This window comes from Acomys minous (assembly GCF_964271855.1).
Source record: "Acomys minous genome assembly, chromosome: 17".
Taxonomy (NCBI): Eukaryota; Metazoa; Chordata; class Mammalia; order Rodentia; family Muridae; genus Acomys; species Acomys minous.
In genome coordinates this window covers 52,004,802-52,027,758 of record NC_140500.1, presented here as the reverse complement: position 1 = coordinate 52,027,758, position 22,957 = coordinate 52,004,802, and the positions used below count along the sequence as shown (strand labels likewise).

Below are 22,957 nucleotides of genomic sequence, written 5' to 3'. Positions count from 1 at the left end.
AGTGTGTGTGTGTATGTGTGTGTGTGTGTGTGTGTGTGTGTGTGTTTGGGGATTTGAACTCCGATCTTCATGCTTGCATGGCAAGCACTTTATCAACTGGGCTATCCTCCCACCCCCACCCCAGGGCCTTATGTAACTGGCCTTTGACTCCTGATCCCTCTGCCTCTGCCTCCCAAGTTCTGGAATTACAGGCATGCATGCCTTGTAATGCTTGAGTATAATGAGTTCGTAAAATATATTGTGATTTTTGTTGTTGCTACTGTTTATTTGTTTTTGAGGCGGGGTCTCACTATGTAACCTTGTGGGCCTAGAACTCTCTCTCCACCCCAGGCTGGCTTTGAACTAACAGAGATCTGCACACCTTTGAGCACTGGGATTAAAGGTGTGTGCCACCATACCCCTGGCTAAGTAAATTAGATTGTTAATGTGACTTTCACCCATTTCTATTTCACTTTTTTTTTTTTAAAGATGAGGTTTCTCTGTTTGATCTGGGCTGGATGCTGAGCCTTTGGCCTCAGCTGATCCTCCTGCCTCAGATTCTTGAGTAGGTGGGGTTCCTGGGATAGGTCCCACACCTGATATTTATTTTATAATATGCTGTGAGGAGGTCGAAAATATGTATGGGGCTGGGCATGGTGTCACACACCTGTAATTACAGATTCTGGAGACTGAGGCAGGAGAATCATGAGTTCGAGGCCAGCCTAGACTACTACATAGTAATGCTTCGTGAAAGTCCCACATAATGATAGACGTGGCCCTTGATTAGAGCCGCTGGCCATAGCTGTGAGAGCACACGAGGTCTCTCAAATGATGAGGAAGACACTTGTTTCCTGAGGGGAACCCCAGTCCTCTGCTACATCTTCTCCTGGGTCAGGAGCTGCTGTCACAGCCAGACCTCAGCAAGGATGGACCGGAGATGAGGATTTAGGGTTCAGTTCTGACGCGAAGGTGTCAGCATGGAGTTACATGTCTGAAAAGTTCCTTTTGCTGAAGTTTGCACAGAGATGGGACGACCAGGCAGGGAGGCCTGGAAGCAGGCCCTGCTGGCCGCTCAGGACAGGCACAGGACTTGAACCTTGGAAACTGTGCCATTGGTCTACTTCTTGTCTTAACATGCTCTACCCTACTCTGCAAAAACTTATCAGGGGTTCGCCTTCTCCCAGAGGCCTCCCAGTCATGGCAGTCATTCCTGGCTGACTCCTGATGCGTGTGCACTCTGTACATATCTTTTATCCACCAGTCTGTGTGCCTCAGTGTCCACGAGGGACACAGTCTTTTGTAGTTATCCATGCTGGCACGTACCATTTCCTTTCTTCCATGACATTTGGGGGTGCTGGCTAGACACCCTGGAAACACAGAGACCTCCTCAGTTAAACCTTGTAACAGAGTCATGTGTCCTTGGCGTGCTGTGCTTAGGGACGAAGAGATGGCCATTCAACCATAGCATCCGGAGGGGCTACCGCTCTCTCACTTGTCCTAACTCCCCAATGGATTCTCCTTTGGGACCCATGAAAGCTTCTCATCTGTAGTGCTGGCCACATGGTTAGGGTGTTGACGAATACCAGCTCTGTGAGGACTCCGGGAGCCTGGCTGTCAAGTTCATCTTTTTCTCATGGTGGCAGGACACACAGAAATCATTCCATAAGTACATTTTGGTAAATGAATGCTAAGACCTTGGCACATTGCTCAAGGTGCATGGGACTTTTGTTCCGCAGGCTCTTGTTAGCTGGACGGTGGAGGGATCTCTAGTCCCCGTTCACGGAATGAGCTGTTAATATTATGTCAAGGACTTTCTGTTGTTAAGATAGGGTTTCGTGTAGCCCAGGCTGACCTTGAACTCACTGTGTTGCTGAGGATGACCTTGAACTTCTGATCCCCGAGCCTCTACCTCTCCGGGGCTAGGATTATAAGCGTATAGGGGGTGGGGACCAAATTTAGGGTTTCCTGCATGCTGGGTGAGCATTCTATTAACAAGGCTACTTTCCCACTTTGCTAAAGGATTTTGGAAATGTGGGAGAGGGGATGAAAGTCTGAGACAAGTCCCAGAGCTGGGGACCCTCTTCTGTACTTCCTTCACCAGCCTATGCACAAAGATTTTGAGTAAAAGTTAATTGTGCTTTTTTTTTCTTCTCTCCTTCTCTCTGTGTTTGCCCTTTAGATTCACCAAAACCACCACTTGCTCCCAAGCCAAAAGTTACCACCAGTCCCTCCACACCAGCAGCCAAGTTTCCCCCCTCACCCAGGCGGGATAGTTTCCCCAGTCCCAACTCCATGTCCAGGGGCCCCAAACCCCCCATTGCTCCTAAGCCCAGGCTGACTGGCCTCAGGGAGTATGGTGCGGGTGTGTACCTGAACAGCAGCCTCAGCAAATGCAGCAATGGGAGGCTGCTCTGCGAGGACCGGGGCCTATGTGATGGGCACCACTCCACCCTGAACTGTTCTGACTTGGAGACTGATGGAGAGTACAGCATGGTTCCCAGGGCTCTGCAGAGAGGAGATGCTCCCACGGATGAGGCTACTGGGGAGCAGGGGTCTGAGGAGGAAGTCCAGGAGCATGGTACAGAACAGATGGGAACTGAAGGGGACCTCGTAGCTTCAGATGAAGAAACACCAAGCAGAGACGGTGAAGAAGGCATGGGCCATGCCCTGGAAGGCGAGGAAGATTGTGATCATGATCTAGAGACAGATGGGACCCCAACAGCCCCAGATGAAGGGGTACCAAGCAGAGAGAGTGAAGAAGGTGAGGGGGACTGCGACCAGGGCCCAGGCATGGAGGAGCAGCCCGTGAGTGAGAAGGAGGAGGAGGAGGAGGAGGAGGAGGAGGAGGAGATAAAGGAGCACCTGTACAACCTCGATGACAGGGCGTGCTGGGATGGAGAGGGTCCCTTCCACAGTGAGATCATTCTCACACATGTGAGCTCTGAGTCCCCTGATACTCCCTGTTGGGAGCCAGGGACTACCCCTAAGACTTCTGGGGAGGTAGAAGAAGGTAGCGAAGATGGCTGTAACAATACAGAACCGGGGGACCCCAATCAGGACACAGAGGATGCTAGTGTGGGATCCCCTGAGAATGAGGAGGTGCCCCGAGATGTTCAGGAGCAAGAGGCCACAACTGACAGCCCTGAGGTCTTTGAGGAAGACTGTGAAGATGCTGCAGAAAGTGGGGACCAGGTAGACCACGAGGAGCCACCCAGTTGCCAGGAGGAAGCCGATAATAGAGAAACCGCAGCCTTGGAGGTGGGAGACGGCCCTGGAGATGATGGAGACACTGTGCAGGAGGACCCTGTGCGGGAGGACCCTGCTGAGGAGAGCTGCCAGATCATTCCCTTCGAGAGTGACAGTGTAGAGGAGGAGTTCACACCCACTCTCACAGAAAGTCCCTATGAACTCTTCCCCACCGAGAGCACCTCCTTCTGCAATAACAGCTATTCCCTTGAGGAGACAGCCAAGGGGCAGGAGGCCCTGCCTGAGACCTGCCCAGAAGAGGTTCTCAGTATTGACCCTTCACCTACCCAGCATGCGTTCCTGCAGGAGGGAGCTGGAGAGGGCCCCCCTGTCCCTGATGTGGTGGTTGTGCCAGAAGATGAGGATGCCATGGATGACGACGCGCTCAGCAGCCCCTACGTGATGGGAGTAAGCTTGCAGGGCCCTGGAGAGGGAGCACAGTCAGACACCCAGGCTGCCTCAGGCACTCTGAGCGGGTACAGTACATGGGAGGAAGGGGACTCTGAAGGGGGCCTGGTCCCGGGGGACAGGAAGAATATTGCCACAAGGGCCCGGCCCCACTCTGGGAAAATGGCTGGCCATGTTCCAGAAACTGTCCTAGAGGAAACAGGACCAGAAGCCTGTTTGTCAGCCATGGGCATCAGAGAGGCCAGTGAGGAGGTGAGAAAGATGGGTGTGCTGCCAGCGGGGAGGCCCCCTGAGTCCGGCCGGGCCTTGCCAGCCAAGCCCAGAGCATTTACTCTGTACCCAAGGTCCTTCTCTGTAGAAGGCCGAGAGAGTCCCCTGTCCATGTTCCGGGAGCCAGAGGGGGCCGGGCTGGACATCCACCGTGTGAGGAGGAAAGAAGACAATCTTTCTCTGCCAGGCGCCATTGGCTCCTCTGGTAGCTTCTCACAGCGCAGCCACCTACCGTCCAGCGGCACCTCCACGCCATCGTCTGTGGTTGACATCCCACCCCCTTTCGACCTGGCCTGCATCACGAAGAAACCCATCACTAAGAGCTCGCCCTCGCTCCTGATAGACGGAGACACCCTGGAAAAGGCCTCCAAGAAGAAGAAATCCTCCTTCAAGCGCTTCCTGGAGCTGACGTTCAGGAAGAAGACAGAGAGCAAGGTGCACGTGGACATGAGCCTGTCGTCTTCCCGGTCCTCCTCCGAGTCCAGCTACCACGGTCCGGCCAGGGTCCTGGAACTCGACCGCAGGAGCCTCAGCAATTCACCCCAGCTCAAGTGTCGCACCGGAAAGCTCCGAGCCTCTGACTCCCCAGCCTCCCTCATCTTCTACAGGGACAGCAAGAGGAAAGGTGTCCCCTTCAGCAGGACGGTGTCCAGGGTGGAGTCCTTCGAAGACCGCTCCCGGCCACCCTTTCTGCCTCTGCCGCTCACCAAGCCGAGGTCCATTTCATTCCCCAACGCGGACACTTCAGACTATGAGAACATTCCAGCCATGAACTCGGATTACGAGAACATTCAGATCCCTCCTCGGAGGCCGGCGCGGGCCGGCACCTTCACAAAGCTGTTTGAAGAACAGAGCAGAGCCCTGTCCGCCGCAAATGAGAACGACGGCTATGTGGACATGAGCAGCTTCAATGCCTTCGAGAGCAGGCAGCAGAGTTCAGAGCAGGAAGCCGAGAGGTATGTGAGCTGCAGGTCTTCTCTCAGGGTGTGGGAGGCAGCCAAGGCTTGGGGGATGGGCGTGTCCCATAGGTTCTGTTTCTTTCTTTCTAACTTTGTGACTTGGGGTGAGTGGCTCTACCTCCCTGAAGCAGTGTCACATCACCTGTGAGGTGGAGCTCATACTTTTCACACTAGAATCTTTGGGAAGATTGGAGTAGATTTTCTGTGTGAGACTACAATATAAAAATGCTGATTATTCAGGGCACAGTTCTCATGTCTAAGGGAGATTGCTTTCAACACACACACACACACACACACACACACACACACACAGCAGCTAAGCGAGAAGGTTCTGGAATCTTGCCAAGCTAAATATCTTTCACCATCAGGAAAAATACCCTAGTTGATTGATACCTTCTTATTGTGCACACAAACAACTAGAAAAGACTATTTATTTAAACTGTCCAACATGGCACACAGCGCCTTGAGCTGAATTTCTGAATAGAAGTCTTGAAGAGGTGCATCTAAGCTGATTTTTAAAAACTGGATCACTTTGAAACGTGGGAGGAGTGGAGCCCTGTGGGTGGGGAACAATAGTGGGGTTCTCTGCCTCCCTCCCCTCCGGCTGAGAGCCCCTCACTTAGCTTACCAGGGCTGACTGTTCCTTATACACCATAGAGGCAGCTTAGACAGGCCACACCACCCTGTCTGCTTGCACCACTCTGCGGGCTCTGATCTGAGTCGTCGACAGCCCCCCCCCCATAGTTGCAGTTTAATAGAAGAGTCCCAGGGGTGTTTGCGGGGGCATCTAAACTAACCTGTCTGGTGGTGACTGCTGCCAGGAATGCCTGGAAAGCTGCAAGAGAACTAGAAAGACACCATGGCTGCCGCTGGCCCGGAGAAGACTGGTAAGGTGTGCCAGTTTCATTCTCCGGAGTAGTTCACGTGGTTCCCACTTGGGCGCCATCTTCTCCCTACACCTAGGCTGTGTGAGGGCTGTATCAGTTCTTTCTCTGACACGGAGGTGTGTTCACCAGAGTGGAAGTGGACGCCGGCCGTGGAGGGGGACTGAGTTTAATAATGTAGAGAGTGCAGGGCCCCAGCTAGATCCAGCCCTGTTTCTGCCTCTTAGCACTGGTAAAAACAAGACCAAGTTTGAAACACAAACTCTTCAGGCGTAACGTGGTTGCCCAGCTAGCTGGTTCTTGACTTTCCCTAGCCGCTGAGAACTCACCACTTCCCAGCATTCCCTCACCAGGAGCTTGGACTGCTGAATAAAGCAGCAGACAGCCCTGGCTGTCTTGGAACTCACTATGTAGATCAGACCAGCCTCGAGCTCAGAGATCTACCTGTCTCTGGCTCCTGGGTGCTGGGATCAAAGGTGGGTGCTACCACTCCCAGCTTGGAAGCTTTTCTGGGTAACTTAGGGAGCATCCCCCATTCCCGTCCCTACCCTATTTACACCTCCTCTTCACTCAAGGCATCGGATACATTGACCGTTTCATCTCTGGGGTGACAGCTTTCAATGATTAAAGTACACCTCTGTGGAGTCACAATTTTATTGTTGAAGGACGTTTCAGGCATCATTGAGTCCTGCTATGGAAGAGAAATCTGAGAGTCAGAGAGGGAATAGGGTTTGCCTAAGGTCTCTCAAATTTGGGAGGAATCCGTGCTGGGGCCTCTTGACTCCTGACGTAAGAATTTGCAGTGAGTTCTGCTTAGGGGTGCCAGGTTGGGTTGTACAAGCTGTACACAGTACAACTGCACAGGTACATCCTTCCCCTTTGCTATGGGGGAATTACACACACACACACACACACACACACACACACACAGTATCCCACAGGGTTGTGTTGTACACAGGCACTTGTCCATATGCAAAGCCTTCTACTGTCCTTTCCCCTCCCCCAGACGTAAAAGGAAAGTCCACAGTAGAGCATGAACTATCTCAGAAAATGCTAATGCTACAGGATCTTGATGGCTCACTGCGTGCCAGGTACGGTGGCTGGGTGCTTTCCTTGTGAGCCTGCATCTGAGGCTGCTCCAGGCACTGGCCTGAGGTGTCTGAAGCACTGTGGCCCTTCTGACGCTCTTCCACCAGGGACCTGACTGGGTGACTCTCGATGCTAGTCAGTCAGTGAGTTCAGCTCTCTTTACTTCCTATTGGAAGTCATGAAAACAGGAGAAAAATCCCTGCCCCAGGCACAGCAGGCCTGGACAGGTGAGAGGCTCAGAATGACATGGGGGCTTCCCCTGAATGGGGCGTTTTTGAGTGAGGCAGAGGCCTTACAGAACACAGAGGCACCTGGGGTTACAAAGCAGATGAGGCAGGGGGTGGAGAGGCAGGTCCTCCCGCCCCATGCCTTATTTAGAGTGAGAGTCAGAAGCTAAGTTCGTTGTTGAGAGCCCCGAAGGGAGAAAGGACAGAGACTCTGGAGACACATCCTGAGCAAGGCCCCAGAACTAGCTGTGTGCTTAGGAAATGGCTGAGGGCCCCATTTGCCTCTGACCAGGGGGTGGGACAGAAGTTCTTGTTCAAGTCAGCTCGTCTTCACCTCAAAAACGGACAAAGGAAACTTGGTGTGACTGGGGGTGGTGGTGGGGGCGGGGAGGGGCAGGGGTAGAGTACCCATGACTATCAGTAGAAAGTACTAGTAAAATTAGATAAAAAAGAAAAGTAAGTTAGCTTAAGAGCAATCTATCTTAAGGTTGTTACTTTCCAGGCTGTGAACCCCAGGCCTGGTTTCTGAATCAGAGAGAGGCTCGCCCTGGTCCCTCAGGTTTGATTTACCATGGTGAGAGGAGTCAGAGCACTCAGCAGGTGCTGAGACCTGTCACCTAGAACCAAGGCTGCTTCCCACTGAAAGTGTGTTCCTCCAAGAAGCAGGCCCGGGCTGGCTGCTTAGAACACAGCTTTAGACCTGAATGCAGCACGGCCTGGGCCAGCGGTGATGGAGACGTTTCCTCTTGGCACTTGCTTCCTTCTGGGCTTCCAAGCACAGAGACAGAGTTCTGAGCTGGGAAGTAATGGGAGCCCCCTTTTCATTTCACAAAGGCTAAGTGGGAGCTTGTAGTGAACTTTGACACCATCTTAATTTGAAATGTATTCCCAACGGACTTTCTTCTGAAGACTCTTTCTAGTAGGATGCTGTGTGTCCTCACCAGTCAGGAGTCTCTGTTGGGGACTTTCATTTTCCCCCACAGGACCTATAGTTCACAGGCTGGGAGCTGCGCTGGGATTCTCTGGTGACGTGGCCCTTTTGAGCCTAGAGGGGAAAGAACTGTCTTTTGTTAAGTGACCAGCCTGAGCATTATAGTCCCAGGTGCTTCCCATGCCAACGGAAGGCTGATCTCACCCAGCATGGAGCGTGGTACCTTGTCCTAAACACCCACATTTCAGCCTGCTCAGTTTTCCTGCTTCTCAGCCTCCTGCCTCAGCACAGGTTGCCCCTCGGTGTCACCTGTCCTCAAGGTTTACTGTGAAAATATTGAAGTCATTGAAAAAGCTCCAGCTTTGACAGTGACTGTCCTTGGGCGCACTCCCTAGGTCCTGCCACACCCTTGCTCCAGTGTTGGCTGTCTCTTCTCCCTCTGTCCATCTGCCATGTGCTGCTCTGGGAACACTGACCTATTTACACAGGTACCCGGGAGCTGCTGCCACGCATGTAGACTCAGCCCGCACCACCCCGCTTCTGTGGCTCTCCTGCTGCTTGTCAGCCTTATAGCATCGAGTCTATCACAGTCAAGTGATCAGCAAGCATTTGCTGCTAAGTGCTAAATCTCGTGGAGGTAGGATTTGAACTTGATTCAAGAGATGTGGCACATGAGAGGGAGGAAAAGGAACACACACACACACACACACACACACACACACACACACACACACAATCATTCTTCCTATATATGCTTCTTTGATGCTCAGGTCTCCATTGCAAGGTCTTAGATTGGGAGAATTTGGCCATGGGGTGTTTTGTTATCCTCTCTCTAGTGCCCTCCCCCCCAAACAGCCCAGGGCTGGCAGAACTAATCTAGAACCTTGGGCTGCGCTGCCTGTGACACCAATGCCAAGACCAGGGGTCACAACCACACTGGAGCCAGTGTCTGTTACCATGGTGATGGCCAGAGCTGGAATATATCTTGTAGCATGCAACTAGACAGGAAACCCCAGCCTCCGTTTTCTTTCCTTTTCTCTTTCTTCCTTCCTTCCTTTGTTTGTTTGTTTTCTTTTTCTTTTCTTTCTTTCTTTTTTTTTTGGAGACAGAGTTTCTCTCTGTACCCATGGCTGACCTAGACTCACTTTGTAGACCAGGCTGGCCTCGAACTCACCGCGATCCACCTGCCTCTACATCTGCTGGAATTAAAGGTGTGCACCACCACCGCCCGGCCCCCAGCCCCCATTTTCCAATGAGAAGACTGAGGCTTGCCGACATAACACCGAATGTTCTCTACCACATAGAGAGTAGGTGGCCAAACCAGGATCGGGACCTAGGCCTGCCTGACTCTCCATTCTGGGCTGTTTCTACTGTCATTTGTTTTCCACAACGAAAAGGCCACACTCTGTAGTGTTGCTAACCTGACACCTGCTGAGGGGCTCCCTGCAGGAGAGAGGCTGCTCCGGCTGGCTCCATCCCCACTGCTAACATTGCTTGGTGCTCTAGAGGACCCCAGGGGATGCAGAAGAGGTGTGTGCTTCCTATCTATGGGCTTGTAGTGCACCTCTGTCGATTCAGCTATAGATGCTGGTAATTGTTAATGGTGTGCCCAGACATCCTTCTTTGCTCCAGGCCATGGTGGGGACCTTCTGGCCTCTGGTGGCCACCTGTGCCTGAGGAACAACCAGGAGCTCTGGATTTGGGTCCTACCACCTGCTAGGGAATGTCCTGCTTGCCAGGGGAGTTTTGGGAGCTGTATGTGTGTGTGTGTGTGTGTGTGTGTGTGTATGTGTGTGTTTGGCAGAACTTTGCTGTGCCCCATGTGGATGAGGTGACTTAGGACAACCAGGGAGGGCCTTGACTAGCTAATGGTGTCCATGTGAGAAGCAAGAAGTTCCACCCTAGACGCCATGTTACACAAGAGAAGCGTGAAGCAGGGAGAAATTAGAACCTGAAAGATGGCACAGAACACTGCGATGTTCACATATGGACAGAGGAGAGAGGCAAGAGCAATCAAGGAACATCAGACTCACTGGAAGCAACCCCAGTTCTGCTCAGAAGCAGCCCCAAAGCCTCTGTCTGGAAAACACTTGCCTCGATAATAGACATACATAGGGGAGGCTGGTTAAAAAGCTTAAGGATCAGGCTCAGGTCTGTGTTTTCTCTAATGTCCAATCCCTAGAGGACACTGTATGGGCTCAGGGGGCCCACCCTACTACAAACACCCGTGGGACCTTAGTCCCTTCAGCTCTGTCTAGGCTGTGGGGTAAAGCCTGCCCTGGGTGCCTGGGTTCTGGCTGGCAGAGGGGTGCAGGAGGATCATAGTCCATCCAGTGCCGGAAGAGCAGCCTGTACCCAGGGAGCAGCAATCAACTCTGGTGCCCGGCATATGGTCCCCACTTTGGTCTTTCTCTTCCTCTTGGGAGTCTTTGATAGTCTGTCCAGTGCCAAATAAATAAGGCTTAGGTTTGTTCCCCATAAAAGACATAGGGAGGAATCATAAGAGCTCAAGTCTTTAACATGAACGTTAAAAGGACTGAGCTGAAAAACAACCCTGGGGTGGGGGAGGCGAGTCTGCAGGCACAGGATTCAGCAAGGGCCCCTCCAGCCCCATTCACAGCATCCTTGCACTGTAGCAAACGCCCGACTACTTGCATCTCTTGTATCCACAGCCAGGGCTGCAGCCACTGCTGTTCCCAGTGTGTCCCTGTAAACAAAGGTGATTTGTAGCCTGAGCGAGAATAGGCAGGAGTGGCAGCTTGGCCTCCTGCTGATGGCTGCATCGTGCTGAGAGCCTTGTGGCACACGCCTTCGCGTCTCCTAGCATAGTCCACCTCAGCAGCCTTCCACTACCATTATGTTTTTGACAAATGAACTCATGCAGAGCTTTCATTAAATTCCGTCGGAGGGACCTGGAACTGCCATAAAGATCATCAGAATCTCAAGGCCAGCACGTGCGAGCACGCGGCCGTGCGGCTTGTTGAAATTGACTGATGAGAATATTCAGTTTTTAATTTTCTGACTTAAAATAAGACCATCTGCAGCTGTTTCTTTTAGCAATAATTTTTAATTAAATGCAATAAAATTTACAGGGAGCGGCCCTAATAAGAAAATTGTGTCAGGAAAACGCTTATTGGAACATTACTAGTGTGGTATTAATCCCCTCCCCCCCCTGCCATTCTTCACCCCCCCCCTCCTATAATGTAGATGAAGCCCTGATTGTTAATCACAACGTGATTTTCACTTCATAAAGTCAGGGCGTCCCGGTGGGAAGAGCGGGAACCATTCTGTCTAATAGCAGACAATTTGGTGGCAGGAGTCCTCTGGTAGAATGTGTAAAATGGTTGCTGTGACCAGCTGAGCCCCTGAGGAGGAGATGGGGTATGTTCCGGCCTGCATTTGTGCAGCCCTCGCTTGCCCCTGCCTGCTCCATGGATGAGTCTGTCCTGCAGCAGACCTATCCAGAGAGAAAAGTCAGTGGTACCTCGTGTGGTTGCTCAGCGTCTTGCTGTTGCCACTGCTGTCTGAGCTTCCGGGGAGTAGTGGGGAGACAGACAAGGGTCTCACCTGACAGAGCTGCAGCAGAGTCAGGCCAGAAACTGTGTATGCCATCGGTCAGCAAGACCATCATAGCTTCTGGGAAAGAGAAAAGAGCTGCGTGTTAGATAGAGAGCAGCTGCTGCCAGGGACGTTCCCAGCAAGGCAGTCGGGGAAGGCTTCTCCGGGGAGGTGATGCTCGAGGGACAATGTCAATGTGGGGCAATGGTCAGCTGTCCTCAAGGAAGGGGCATCCCAGCCAGAGGATTAACAGGAATAGAGGCCCTTGATCCTGAGGCTCAGAAGGCAGGAAGGCTATCTGGACCACAATGTGAGAAGCAACAGGGAGAGTGAGGTTGGGACAGATAGGGAGGGGCCTTGGAGTTTACCTGAGTGAGACATTTCTGTGGGGGGCATGAGACTCTGCTGTCCTTTGGATTTGAGGTGACCCTGTGTGTTCAAGGCTTGGTGCTATTGGAAAGTGGTGTAGACCACATGTGCGTGAGTGCATGGGTGCATGCATCTCTCCTTCTCTCTCTCTCTCTCTCTCTCTCTCTCTCTCTCTCTCTCTCTCTCTCTCTCTGTGTGTGTGTGTGTGTGTGTGTGTTGTATACATATGGAGATCAAAGGATAAGCTTGGGTGTCCATGCTTATCTCTACCTTGATTGAGACAGAGTCCTTCCTCGCTCACTGTTGCTGCATAGACAGTGAGCCTCCAGGGATGCCCCTGTCGCTGCTGCCTTCTCCCCTCTGGAGCACCAGGATTATGCCAGCACTGCTCTGTCCAGCTTTTACATGGGTTCTAAGCATCTGAATGTGGGTTGCCAGGCTTGCGTGGTAAACGCTTTAACCACTGAACCATCTGCCCAACCCTAGTGATGGGAATGTAAGCAGTGAGGTCAATGGGAGGTTTCTTGGCACACAGCCCCTTCCTCTCTCCCTCCTCTTCTGTTCTCTGACCACAAGGTGAGCAGCTTTGCTCCACCTTGCACAAGGGCTGTGACTCCTGCCTCAACACAGCAAAGAGGTCAGGGAAGCATGGGTGAGACCTTCCAAAGCTGAGCCAGAGTATCATTTGTCTTCGTAAGTTGGTGCTCTCAAGTATGTATTATAACCAAAGGCTGGCTCACTGACTCCGAAGCTGTCCCCCCCCCCCCCCCATCATAGAGACACTCAGGACTCAGTCGGGTTGGCAAACAATTTGACGCTACAGCAGAGTGTCTGCCATCCAGTGGATTTCTGCTCTGTGCAATGTGTCTGGATTGAAGTCTGTCTTGGGTCTGTCTTTGGCTGTGTTGTTTGGGGCAGGTAGTTTCTGGTCTCTCTCCTTCCTTTGCCCGCCCTGGAGTGAGTAGTTCTGAGTTTCTGGGAATGCCTTTTAGGTGGTAATGTCAGCTCAGCAACCCTACCTGTGTCAGAGGAAGGGACGGTGGTGAAAAACAAAACAAAACAAAACAAAAAAACAAAAACAAAAAAAACCTACCGGGAACAGTCTTGAAAAGGAATGTTGCTGAATTGAGACTCGTACTTTCTATAGGAAACAGTTTGCTCTGTGAGCAGTAGGGAACTGGGCAAAGTTTAAAACAAGAGAGAGCCAGCACAGTCATTGTCCAGGGAGAAAAAGAAGACTCCAAAGAGAAGTCTCTAAATGACTAGGGACTGAGGCATGGCAGCAGCGTCAGCTGCTTCATCCTGTGTGCTTTGGTGGTGCTCTGTCACAGCTGCAACCATGCCTTAGAGGTGAGTGGCCTGGAGCTTTGCTGCACCCCAACTCCTCAGGGTGGCTGACAGACTTTGATTACCACCAATGACCCAACAGTGGAGGGCAGCAGGACACGAGTGAATGAGCTCACTTCGGCTCCAACCTTTTCATGGGACCTGAGCCTGACTTGCCTCACCTGTTCTCGGCTCCTTGGCCTTCCAAGAGCAGCTCTGCCAGCCTGTGCCTTTACAGGGGTGCCTGTTGTGCTGGGCCCTTGTGGAGCTTACAATATACCCTAGCAGTGTGGACGGTTCTATATTAACTTGATGAGTCACACTTGATGAGTACTCTGGGGTACTGTTCTGAGTCTGTATTGACATATGAGGAACTGAGGCACAAAATGGTTCAGTAAAGCAGCCAAGGTCGCTTAGTTGATCAACAGCAAGGCCAGGGTGTTCCCCTGTAGCTTCACACTCCTAGTTACACGGCAAGGACCCTACTCACCCTGTGGGTGTCACCTCATTCACCTTGCTGAACGTCCTGCTGGGAAGGACAGAAGAAACTGAAGTTCTGAATCGTGGCAGGATTTGTAAGGCAGTAAATGTGACCAGCTGAGGCATGCCTATATGTCAGTGTCTGTCCCCGCCTTTCTGGTTTACCCTCTTTGCAAGCTTAGCAACTGGAACTGACCTCCACTCACTTGGGTGAAGGTAGGATGCCGCAGTGGACTTGAAGTCTTCAGAATGTCATCAGTGTTCAGAATAAGGCAACTTATAATGACTGCACTCACTTGTTCCTACCTGACGCCAAAGCTGAAGGCCCGTATTAAGTGCTTGCCTCCCATGTGCAGGGTCCTAGGTTCAAGTCCCAGCATCACCATCCCTCCCAAAATCCAAATATAGAGAGGGTAACACTGACCATCACAGGGATAAAGGCACAGGCTATGTACAAGGTGACACTTGCTCAGAGCGGCTGGCGAGGCTTGGGGAAAGCCCTTGGATAGCCTATTGCCCGACTAGATCTTTCTGCTTGGGGAAAGAGTATGTTCTGTATGGCTCCTTAAGAATATTCAGGAGCCATGGTCTTTGCAGGATGCAGGTGGTCCCAGGACCCAAGTGCCATATGAGCTGCTGCAGAAAGTAGCAAGGCGTTCTGGCCTTAGAGGTGCTGCCTGGGCCTCTGACACTATTCCTGTCAGCATTTTTGTTTTCTGTGATGATGTGGCTGAGATTGTTTTCTGTGATGATGTGGCTGGTCTCCATGTAAACAGACCGGCTCTCCACATACACAGGGCTGGTCCAAGAGCCCTGGCTAGAGCCCAGGGGGAATTTCTCCAGGTCAAGACGTGACCCAAAAACTTGAAATTTCAGACTGCTTCCATAATCAATTAAGAAAACAAGTTATAAAAACCAGAACCCTGCCTTGCAGTAGAGTCTTAGTTCTACTGTGATGTATTAGGTGTGTCCAGCGGGGCTGTGCTGGGAAGGAATGAGCTCCTCGTCAGGGTCAGGAATCAAGCACAAGGGAATTTGTAGGTCTGAAGTCAGAACTCTCACCACCATCACCAGCTGGGTGGGTGGAGTGGAGGAAGGAAGCCATACCTGCCCTGCAGCCTGGGAGACGCCGAGGAGGCCACAGGAGGGCACCCCCCCCCCATTCACTGCACACTTGACAGACTCCCTGAAATGCCAGCATGGGAATCATGCTCAGAAGGGACTAGTGAGCTGTCCCGGCAGAGCACACAAGTCCCGCTGGCGTCGCCTGCCAACTGCAGCACTGGGAAGGGATTGATTACACACTTCATCTCTTGGGGCTCAAGTGCTCTGTCCCAACAGGCTGCTGTTCCAAATGAAATTCTACCTGGAATGTTTCTGCAGCACAGAGGCCATGGCAGCTTATTTTATAAGTCCTTCCTCTCTCCCTCCCTCCCTTCCTTCCTTCCTCCCTCCCTTCCTTCCTTCCTCCCTCCCTTCCCTCCTTCCTTCCTTCCTTCCTTCCTAGACTAGGGATTGAACCCAGGGACTCACACATGCTAGGCAAGTGCTCTACTGCTGACCTACATTCCCAGTCCTCTTATTTTAAATTTAAGTTTTATTATTATTTATTTATTAGTGCATGCATGTGTGTTTGTGTGTGTGTGTGTGTGTGTGTGTGTGTGTGTGTGTGTGTGTGTGTGTGTATGTGTGTGTAGGTGTGCATGTGAAGGTCAGGAGACAGGACTCAGTACTCTTCTTCTACTGTGGGCTCTGGGGTTGAACTTAGGTGGTCAGACTTGTACAGCAAGTGTTTTTACTTAATGAACCCTGAAGCCCACTCTCCTGTCCTTTTCTTTTCTTTTCTTTTCTTTTCTTTTCTTTTCTTTTCTTTTCTTTTCAGTTTTTGAGATAAGATCTAAGTTACACAGAAGAGCCTTGGACTCAACTCTGTAGCCCAGGAAGGCCTTGAACCTTCAATCCCCCTGCCTCAGCTCCTGAGTAGCTGGGATGGCAGGCCTTCACCACCTGTCAGCCAGCTCTCACTGGACAGCAACCCTCCAGAGAGCTGCAGTAGCAGCCGTCAAGGGCTGTGGTTATGTGAACTCTCATAGGTGTAGCAGCCATCAAGGGCCGTGAGCTCCCATAGGTGGCACTGTCCGTGAGGTCTCTAGGGCCATGCAACCAGCCGAGTTCAGATCCCTCTTGTCCTGTGTGTCTGGGGGTCAATTACTTAACATCTCTGTACCTCAGGCTCTTCTTCCAGGAAGAACAGGGAAAATGGCGTTAGCGTAGAAGTCGCTTTGAGGTCTGAACACTTGTTAGGCACCTTGAGAGTGTGCCCTGCGTTTTAGCCGCTTCTGTTGCCTTGGAGTCTGTGGTTGATACACTTGGCAGACTGTTGTGACTCTGAGTCCAAGAGGGGCAGTTGGAAAGCCCCATCTCACCTAGAGTAGCAGGGTGGTCCTCTTTTAATAAGAGCTGCAGCTGGGAGAGCACCTTTATGCTCTGTTCACCAGGCATTCATTCATTCAGTGGTCTGTAGAGCCTGGCCTGTTGCCCGCGTCTCTGCCTCACATTCTGTCTGGGAGAAGTCACAGGTGTGGCAGGTGTGGCTGTCAGCGACAGGAGTATAATGCTCCCCCTCACCACCTGCTACAAAAATGAAAACCAGGGCCTGGAGGGAGACGGCTCAGTGGGTGAAGGTGCTTGCCGCCAAGCCCGGTGACCTGAGTTAGATTCCCCTAGAAGGAGAGAAATGATTCCCCAGTGCTGTCCTCTAACCTCTGCACATGCACTGTGATACATGCCACCCAATAATTAAATAAATCAACTTAAAAAAATGAATGAAAATAAGGTAAGTCAGGAGTAGGGGGAAGGCTGTGCCACGTGCTACTGTTTTATTATCTATCTTGAATCACCGAGCCTCCTGATGGTCCTATAAGCCTAGTGTCTCGAGCCTGTTTCACAGGTGAGAAAAGCAAGGTGATGAGCTATCCCATGGTGGAGGAGACGTGGGTAGACTAAGTACACACTGCGTGTAACCATCCTCCTCTTGGCCCTGGGTTGTGTGAGCAGAGAACAGCCTAGGGACTTCCTTTCAGGACTCTAAAATCTGGACTAGAAAACCCAGAATTCTCAGAAAGTTGGAAGCTTAACGAAGCAGCACACCCTCGCGCACTTTACAGTTTGCGCGCACATTTCCGTTCTGTCCGGATGGCTGATTCTACTGAGTACTTGCTCAGGATCCCTAGGGACAGGGAATCAGGGACAGACAGAAGGACATTAGGGCCAGGAGCCTGTTTTCTGTGCCAGGCTTCAAGTGAGAAGCTCTCCATGAGTACCTGACCTGGCATGGGGTGATAGAGGCCACCAGTCTCTGTGGGAAAGGCAGGGTGTGTGCCAAGGGCTTGGGGAAAGCCCTGGCATGGTGGCTGGCTCTCTGAGACTTAACTGCTATTAGTATGATTGTGCCTGGGAAGGGGACCTGAAGAAGGACATTCCTTCAGACCCCGCAGGGGACAGCAGAAAGGACCAGAAGCTCCTAGGGTCACACTGCTTACAAGTGGCAGCATTAGACTGAGAGTTCAGGGCCGCAAAGCCACTGCGTCATGGCTTGGGACTGTCATCTGAGCGAGAACAGGCCCTGGCTCTGACCTAGGGTGGGGTGTGGCGGGCCCCAGCCACGCCTCGAGCTGTTCTGGGTGGCCATGGAGGAAAGAAGGATGATGTCAGCGCTGGGAGTCCAGAGACTTGCCCCCTTCGGGAAGCCCCTCGTAGATGCTCCATCTGGTTTCCAAGGAGGTCCTGTTCAAAGGCAAACTTCCTTGCTGGCCAGAGGCCAAAGGTCTAGGCCAGTTAGGAGCTGCAGAGTGAGTCAGTAGATTCTTTGGTCAAGAGCTCAGGCAGCTGGTCACTTTCTGGGATGAACAGTTGTGTCCCCCTGAAGGCCCCAGGCTCTGTTAAAGGGTGTGACTAGGAGACTACAGGGCTACTCTGGGACCTGACTGCATCCTTGCATACAGGAGGAGTCTGAGCCCTGCCCTGTGGAAGGGAGAGAGCTAGGCTGCTGTGTGCAGGCAGAGGGGAGGCAGGACAGCAGGGTGGTACGGGAGTCTGACATCTATCTGAAAGGGGCATGCAGTCACTCCACAGGGGACACCGAGTCCTTTCCTCTCCCCACTTAGGTGCTAATCCTGCTCCCTAGGGTATTCACAGAGTCTCTTCCCTACCCACCACTGACAGCTCTGTGTCCTTGACACTGTGAGGAGGGCTTGGAGCCCAGCTGTTAAAAGATCTTCAAATTGACCAGTGTCTTCTGAAGCTGTGTGTATGAAAGGCCTATGTCATCTCTGATAGCTGTTATGCTTTCACGTCATAGCCTCTTGCCAAGCATCAGCCTTCCCCTTGTGGGTTCGGTCTGCAGGAGGGGACAGTTGCAAGTATCTTGATGGCATTCACTCAGCCAAAATCAGCCTGAGATGTGTGGGGAGTCCAAAAGCTGCTTCTGGGTCCCCTCTGCAGAAGGCAGTTTAGGGGCCTGGTGATTAAGCAGGATAAGACAGAAAGGGCTAGCAGAGAGGCGGGGTGGCAGGAAGAGCAGCCAGGCTGGTGAGCAGCGCCTGTGGGCAGGCCCCAGAAGCAAGGAGGATGTGAGGAAACAGGCTTAGAGCAAGCAGGGTTCTCCGGGCGCTCCTGGCCTTGAGAGCAGACACTAGGGTTGCAACTGATCTGTCTAACTCCAGTCCAGTAATTTCACTGGAGTCTCTACCCTGAATGGGCAGGGAGCTGAGTCCTGACGGCTCTTTATGGCCCTGCCAGAGCAGGATCCTGGGCAGGGAAAGTGGTCAGGCACGAAGGAAAGTCTTCCTAGCAGCATTCCCAGGCTTCCCACTGGCATTTGAGGTAGGTTCAGAACACTTGAGAATCTGCAAAGTGAGGGGGTTTTTGCAAATGCAAGGGGCAACAATGCACAAAGGCCTCCTCCGGGACTAAGAAGAAAGGCCAGTAGCAGATTGCTCCACGCAGGGAGGGACTGAGGGAGACACAGAGGCCCAGCCCACAGTCCTTCTAGAGGAGGAGAGGCTGGGGGTGCCCAGCATGTCACCTGCCAGACCTACACTCCAGCCTTCACCACCTCCTGCCCTTGCTGTGAGGAAGGATTGACTTGTCCTGGGGGGCCTTTACCAGCCTCCATTGAAACCACCTGTGATTAACTATGAGCCTTTCATCCCCCAGCAGTTGCAGAAAGTGGAGAGGCAAGCAAGACAATGTCCTCTGAGCCTGGGGCCTGGCCGGCCTCCCAGTTATCCCAGGAGAGGGGACTGCTCACCTCAAGGCTGACTGTCAAGCTGCATTTAGCCCACAATGCCTTGGTGACAGGCATGCATTAGCCTTCTTTGAGTGGGCCAATTAGAGCTAATGGCTGGGGGCAGACTGGTACTGAAGGGGCCCTGGCCTCGGGACCAGCCTTTCCTTGCATTAGGCAGCATCTCTTGAGTCTTAGCCTTCGTCCCTTCTTTTGCCCCGTAATCCAGATGCTTTTCATGTAAATCCAGCCCCTGCCGCTGGCTGAAATGGAGGCAGTGGTTCCCCCTCCCCCCTTTGGTGTCTGAAGTGACCAATTATCGTCATTCATAAGATGTCATTTATGAGCCACTGTTTAGTTTTAGGCTGAGAGCCTTGGGTCACCCTGTGAGAGGCAGCATTAGCTGTTTTACGTCAAGGCACCGCCACTCTCTGCTGCTTGCTCTGTAACCATTTTTGCTGGGCTCCATCCATGTCCTGAGCTCTCTTTTCCTATGTGCACAATGAAGCATTTAGCCAAGTGACCCTAAGGATCGTGCCAAGGTTCAGACAGCATGCTTTCTTTTAGGTGCTGCAGTTTACCATATGTGCTCTCAGCTTAATCTTTCTAAAGCTGAGACCCTTTTAATACAGTTCCTCCTGTTGTAGTGACCTCTAACCATAAAATTATGTTCATTGTTACATAATAACTGTATTTTTGTTACTGTTATGAATTGTAGTACAAAAAATCTTTGTTTTCCCATGGTCTTAGGCAACACCTTCGAATTGGTCGTTTGACTCCCAGGTTGAGAACCACTGCTTTAGTGGCTTAGAACCACATTCATTTCCCTCCCTCAGTCCTGTAGCTGAGAAACTGTGTGGCTTAGCTGGGTTCACTGCATAGGGTCTCAATAGAGCAGCATCAAGGTGTTAGTGAGCAGGTGCCTTCATCTGGGCATGGGTGCTGGGATTACAGATGTGAACCACCACATCGGACAAGCTCTCAGTTTTAAAGATCTGTGTGGTTGGTCTGGCATATCCACCACTATGGGCCCCAGGGCAGCTTGTAATACCACAGGGCTAAAGCCAAAGATTCATAGTGAAGATTCATAGCCTCAGTGTAAAATACAACAGCCCAAAAGGTTGGTCTCTCTCTCCTCTCTGTCTGTCTCTGTCTGTCTCTGTCTGTCTCTGTCTCTGTCTCTTTCTCTGTCTCTGTCTGTCTCTGTCTCTGTCTGTCTCTGTCTCTGTCTCTGTCTCTCTGTCTGTCTCTGTCTGTCTGTCTGTCTGTCTGTCTGTCTGTCTGTCTGTCTCTCTCTCTCTCTCTGTGTGTGTGTGTGTGTGTGTGTGTGTGTGTTGTTTAAATCTCTGAGACCAGGCCCAGGTGAGGTGCTGGGTCCAAGCCACACTGGTCATAATTCCTGTCTCCCAAAAGGGAGTGATGGCCAGTCACAGATGTTCAAACCCAGACAAAGAGAAGACAGAAGAACCGCAGTGTGGTCAGATGGTCCAGGATGTAGTCAGACAGTCCTCCCCGAGCTCCTCCCCGACCGCAGCTGTGGGGAACATGTCCCGCTACAGTATGGCTGGATGCTCTGTGTCCCGTGGCCCTGACTTTACTGAAACCAGCAGAAAGAATGAAGGCAGGAGGGAGCTGGATGCTTGATTTGAGGAGGATCTGTGCCTGCACAAATGAGGCCTGGCTTTCCAGAGCCTCCCCTTCTGCTCAGCACTGGACTGGGAAGCATAGAACTCAGGGGCTTTCTGTGGTACTTTCTACCTGGCAGCCCCAGGGAATTAATTGCACTGAGTCTTGTTCTCTTCAGGTAGGAAGTGACATGGGACTGTGGAACTTGAGGGCTCACTGTGAGGATCAGATGGGACAGTCATGGCCGGGAGGGTGTCTGTGGACCCAGTGTTGCTTACTGTTAGTGTTCCTCGCCTGATCCCTGAGACCTCATCTCTGGGTCCGGGGAGGCTGATTATTGCCATGAGGGAGACTCTTTTTGGGGGCAGCCTGTGGCAATCAGAGTAACAGGCCAAGACATGGAGGAGTAGGCTTAGCCCAAGGCCATGGTCTCAATGTGCAGGTTTTCTCTCCCAAGTATTGTTGAGATAGTCTAGTGGGCGTAGGGAAATCAAGTTATCCTGTTTGGTGCAGGAAACATTTTTAATGTTCTCTAACAGGTCGTGTATGGGCTAGCAAGATAGTCCAGTGGGTAAGAGAGACACTTGTGTGTAAGCCTGATGCCCCAAATTTAATCCCAGATCCCACAAGGTAGTGGGAGAAAACTGACTGCCAAGAGTTGTGCTCTGATCTCCATAATTTCCATATGCGTGCCAGCCATGGAGTTCACACAGCGCACGGTACACACCCTATCTCCTGGGTATATACACCTTTTTCCTTTTCTCTCTTTTTTTTTTCCAAGATTTTTTTTTTTTTGAGACAGGGTTTCTCTGGGTAGCCTTGGCTGTCCTGGACTCACTTTGTAGACCAGGCTGGCCTCAAACTCACAGTGATCCACCTGCCTCTGCCTCCTGAGTGCTGGGATTAAAAGTGTGTGCCACCACGCCTGGCTCTTTTCAAGATTTTAAAAAATTGTTTTATATACATACATACATACATACTATATATATAATATATATATACGCTGTCTTCATGCACACCAGAAGAGAGAATCAGGTCCCATTATAGATGGCTTTGACCCACCATGTGGTTGCTGGAAATTGACCTCTGGAAGAGCAACCTGTGCCCTTAACTGCTGAGCCATCTTTTCAGCCCCCTCTTCCCCTTTTTTCTAGCCATGGACACAGGCATATAGGATGCTCTTTCTGGACCTCTGCCACTGTAAAGATCCCTCTTCATCAGGCCACATAGCTCTGACTTGTTCTTTTTAGCAACCGCATGGAGTCTGCCTACCACACGTTTCTTCCAGTAATGGACCCCACTAATGCTGGTGGCCCCTTAAGATGTGAATGGAGCTGAAAAGTTTCCTCTCTGGTTATATGGTGGCTGTCCTAACATGGCACATCACTCCTGTGTCTGAAGTGATGCCAAGGTGAGCAGTGCATACTGCTGTCCAGAGCACGATGCTTAAAGTGGTGATCTCTGGCTACCTCCCGGTTTGTATGTTCTCTGTTCCCTACCGTTTTACTCTCTGTCACAGTGCCACAACAGCCAGCATGGCCTCGGGCACACGCTAAGCATCACACTGCTTAGAACTCATGCTTGTATCATAGTGACCCTTGTATCAGCTGAGCACCCAGAGTCTCTCACAGCTTTCCTCTTTGTGTCTTCATAATGGGGCAGTCTTGCTAGTCTTCAGAGAGCTTGGGTGAGCCTCTTCTGCTTGTCCCATGTTTGGGCTGTCTCCACAAGTAAGATGGCAGGGTGACCCATGTTGACATGGTACCTCTCAGAAGGACTGATGACCAGAGATCATCTGAGCTAGCTCAGTTGGGGCCTTCTATGATGGGAACTTTGCTACACTAAAATCATCCGAAGCAGAAAGACAGGGTGGGTTGTGGTGGTGCACGCCTTTAATCCCAGCACTGGAGAGACAGAGGCAAGTGGGTCTCTGTGGGTTCAAAACCAGCCTGTTCTACATAGCCAGAGCTACATAGTAAGTCCCTGTCTACCCACCCCACACCCAAAGAGAAAAAGACATGAAAGAAAAGGAAGAAGAAAGACAGTGATGGCCAGGGAGTTGCCACAATGAGGCACTACCATGTGTGTGCCAGATGGGCATTCTCCATTCCTGGGCTGCCTAAGGATGGCAGGGCTGCTGGGATAAACCCTGCCTTGCCCTGCCCTGGTTTGTGTGGAATCCATGTAAGACTAATGAACAGAGGTGGGCTCTGTGAATAATTCATAATTTGGAGACACAGAAAGGATGGAGGAAAGAGATAAGCAGGCTCAGTTAAGAGCTTTTTTAAAGATAAGATTTAAAAAAGATAGAAGAAAAG

General features: G+C 51.6%; 1 protein-coding gene across 4 annotated transcripts in view; it reads left to right on the top strand.

Moving 5' to 3' along the window:
- Positions 1-22,957, top strand: part of FGD5 (FYVE, RhoGEF and PH domain containing 5) — a 97,640-nt gene that overhangs the window by 5,483 nt on the left and 69,200 nt on the right. For all 4 annotated transcript variants that reach the window (XM_084764932.1, XM_084764935.1, XM_084764934.1 and 1 more), the window contains exon 2: positions 2,159-4,859. In XM_084764932.1, coding sequence (XP_084621058.1) covers positions 2,159-4,859 — 2,701 coding nt within the window. The remainder of the gene's footprint in view (positions 1-2,158; positions 4,860-22,957) is intronic.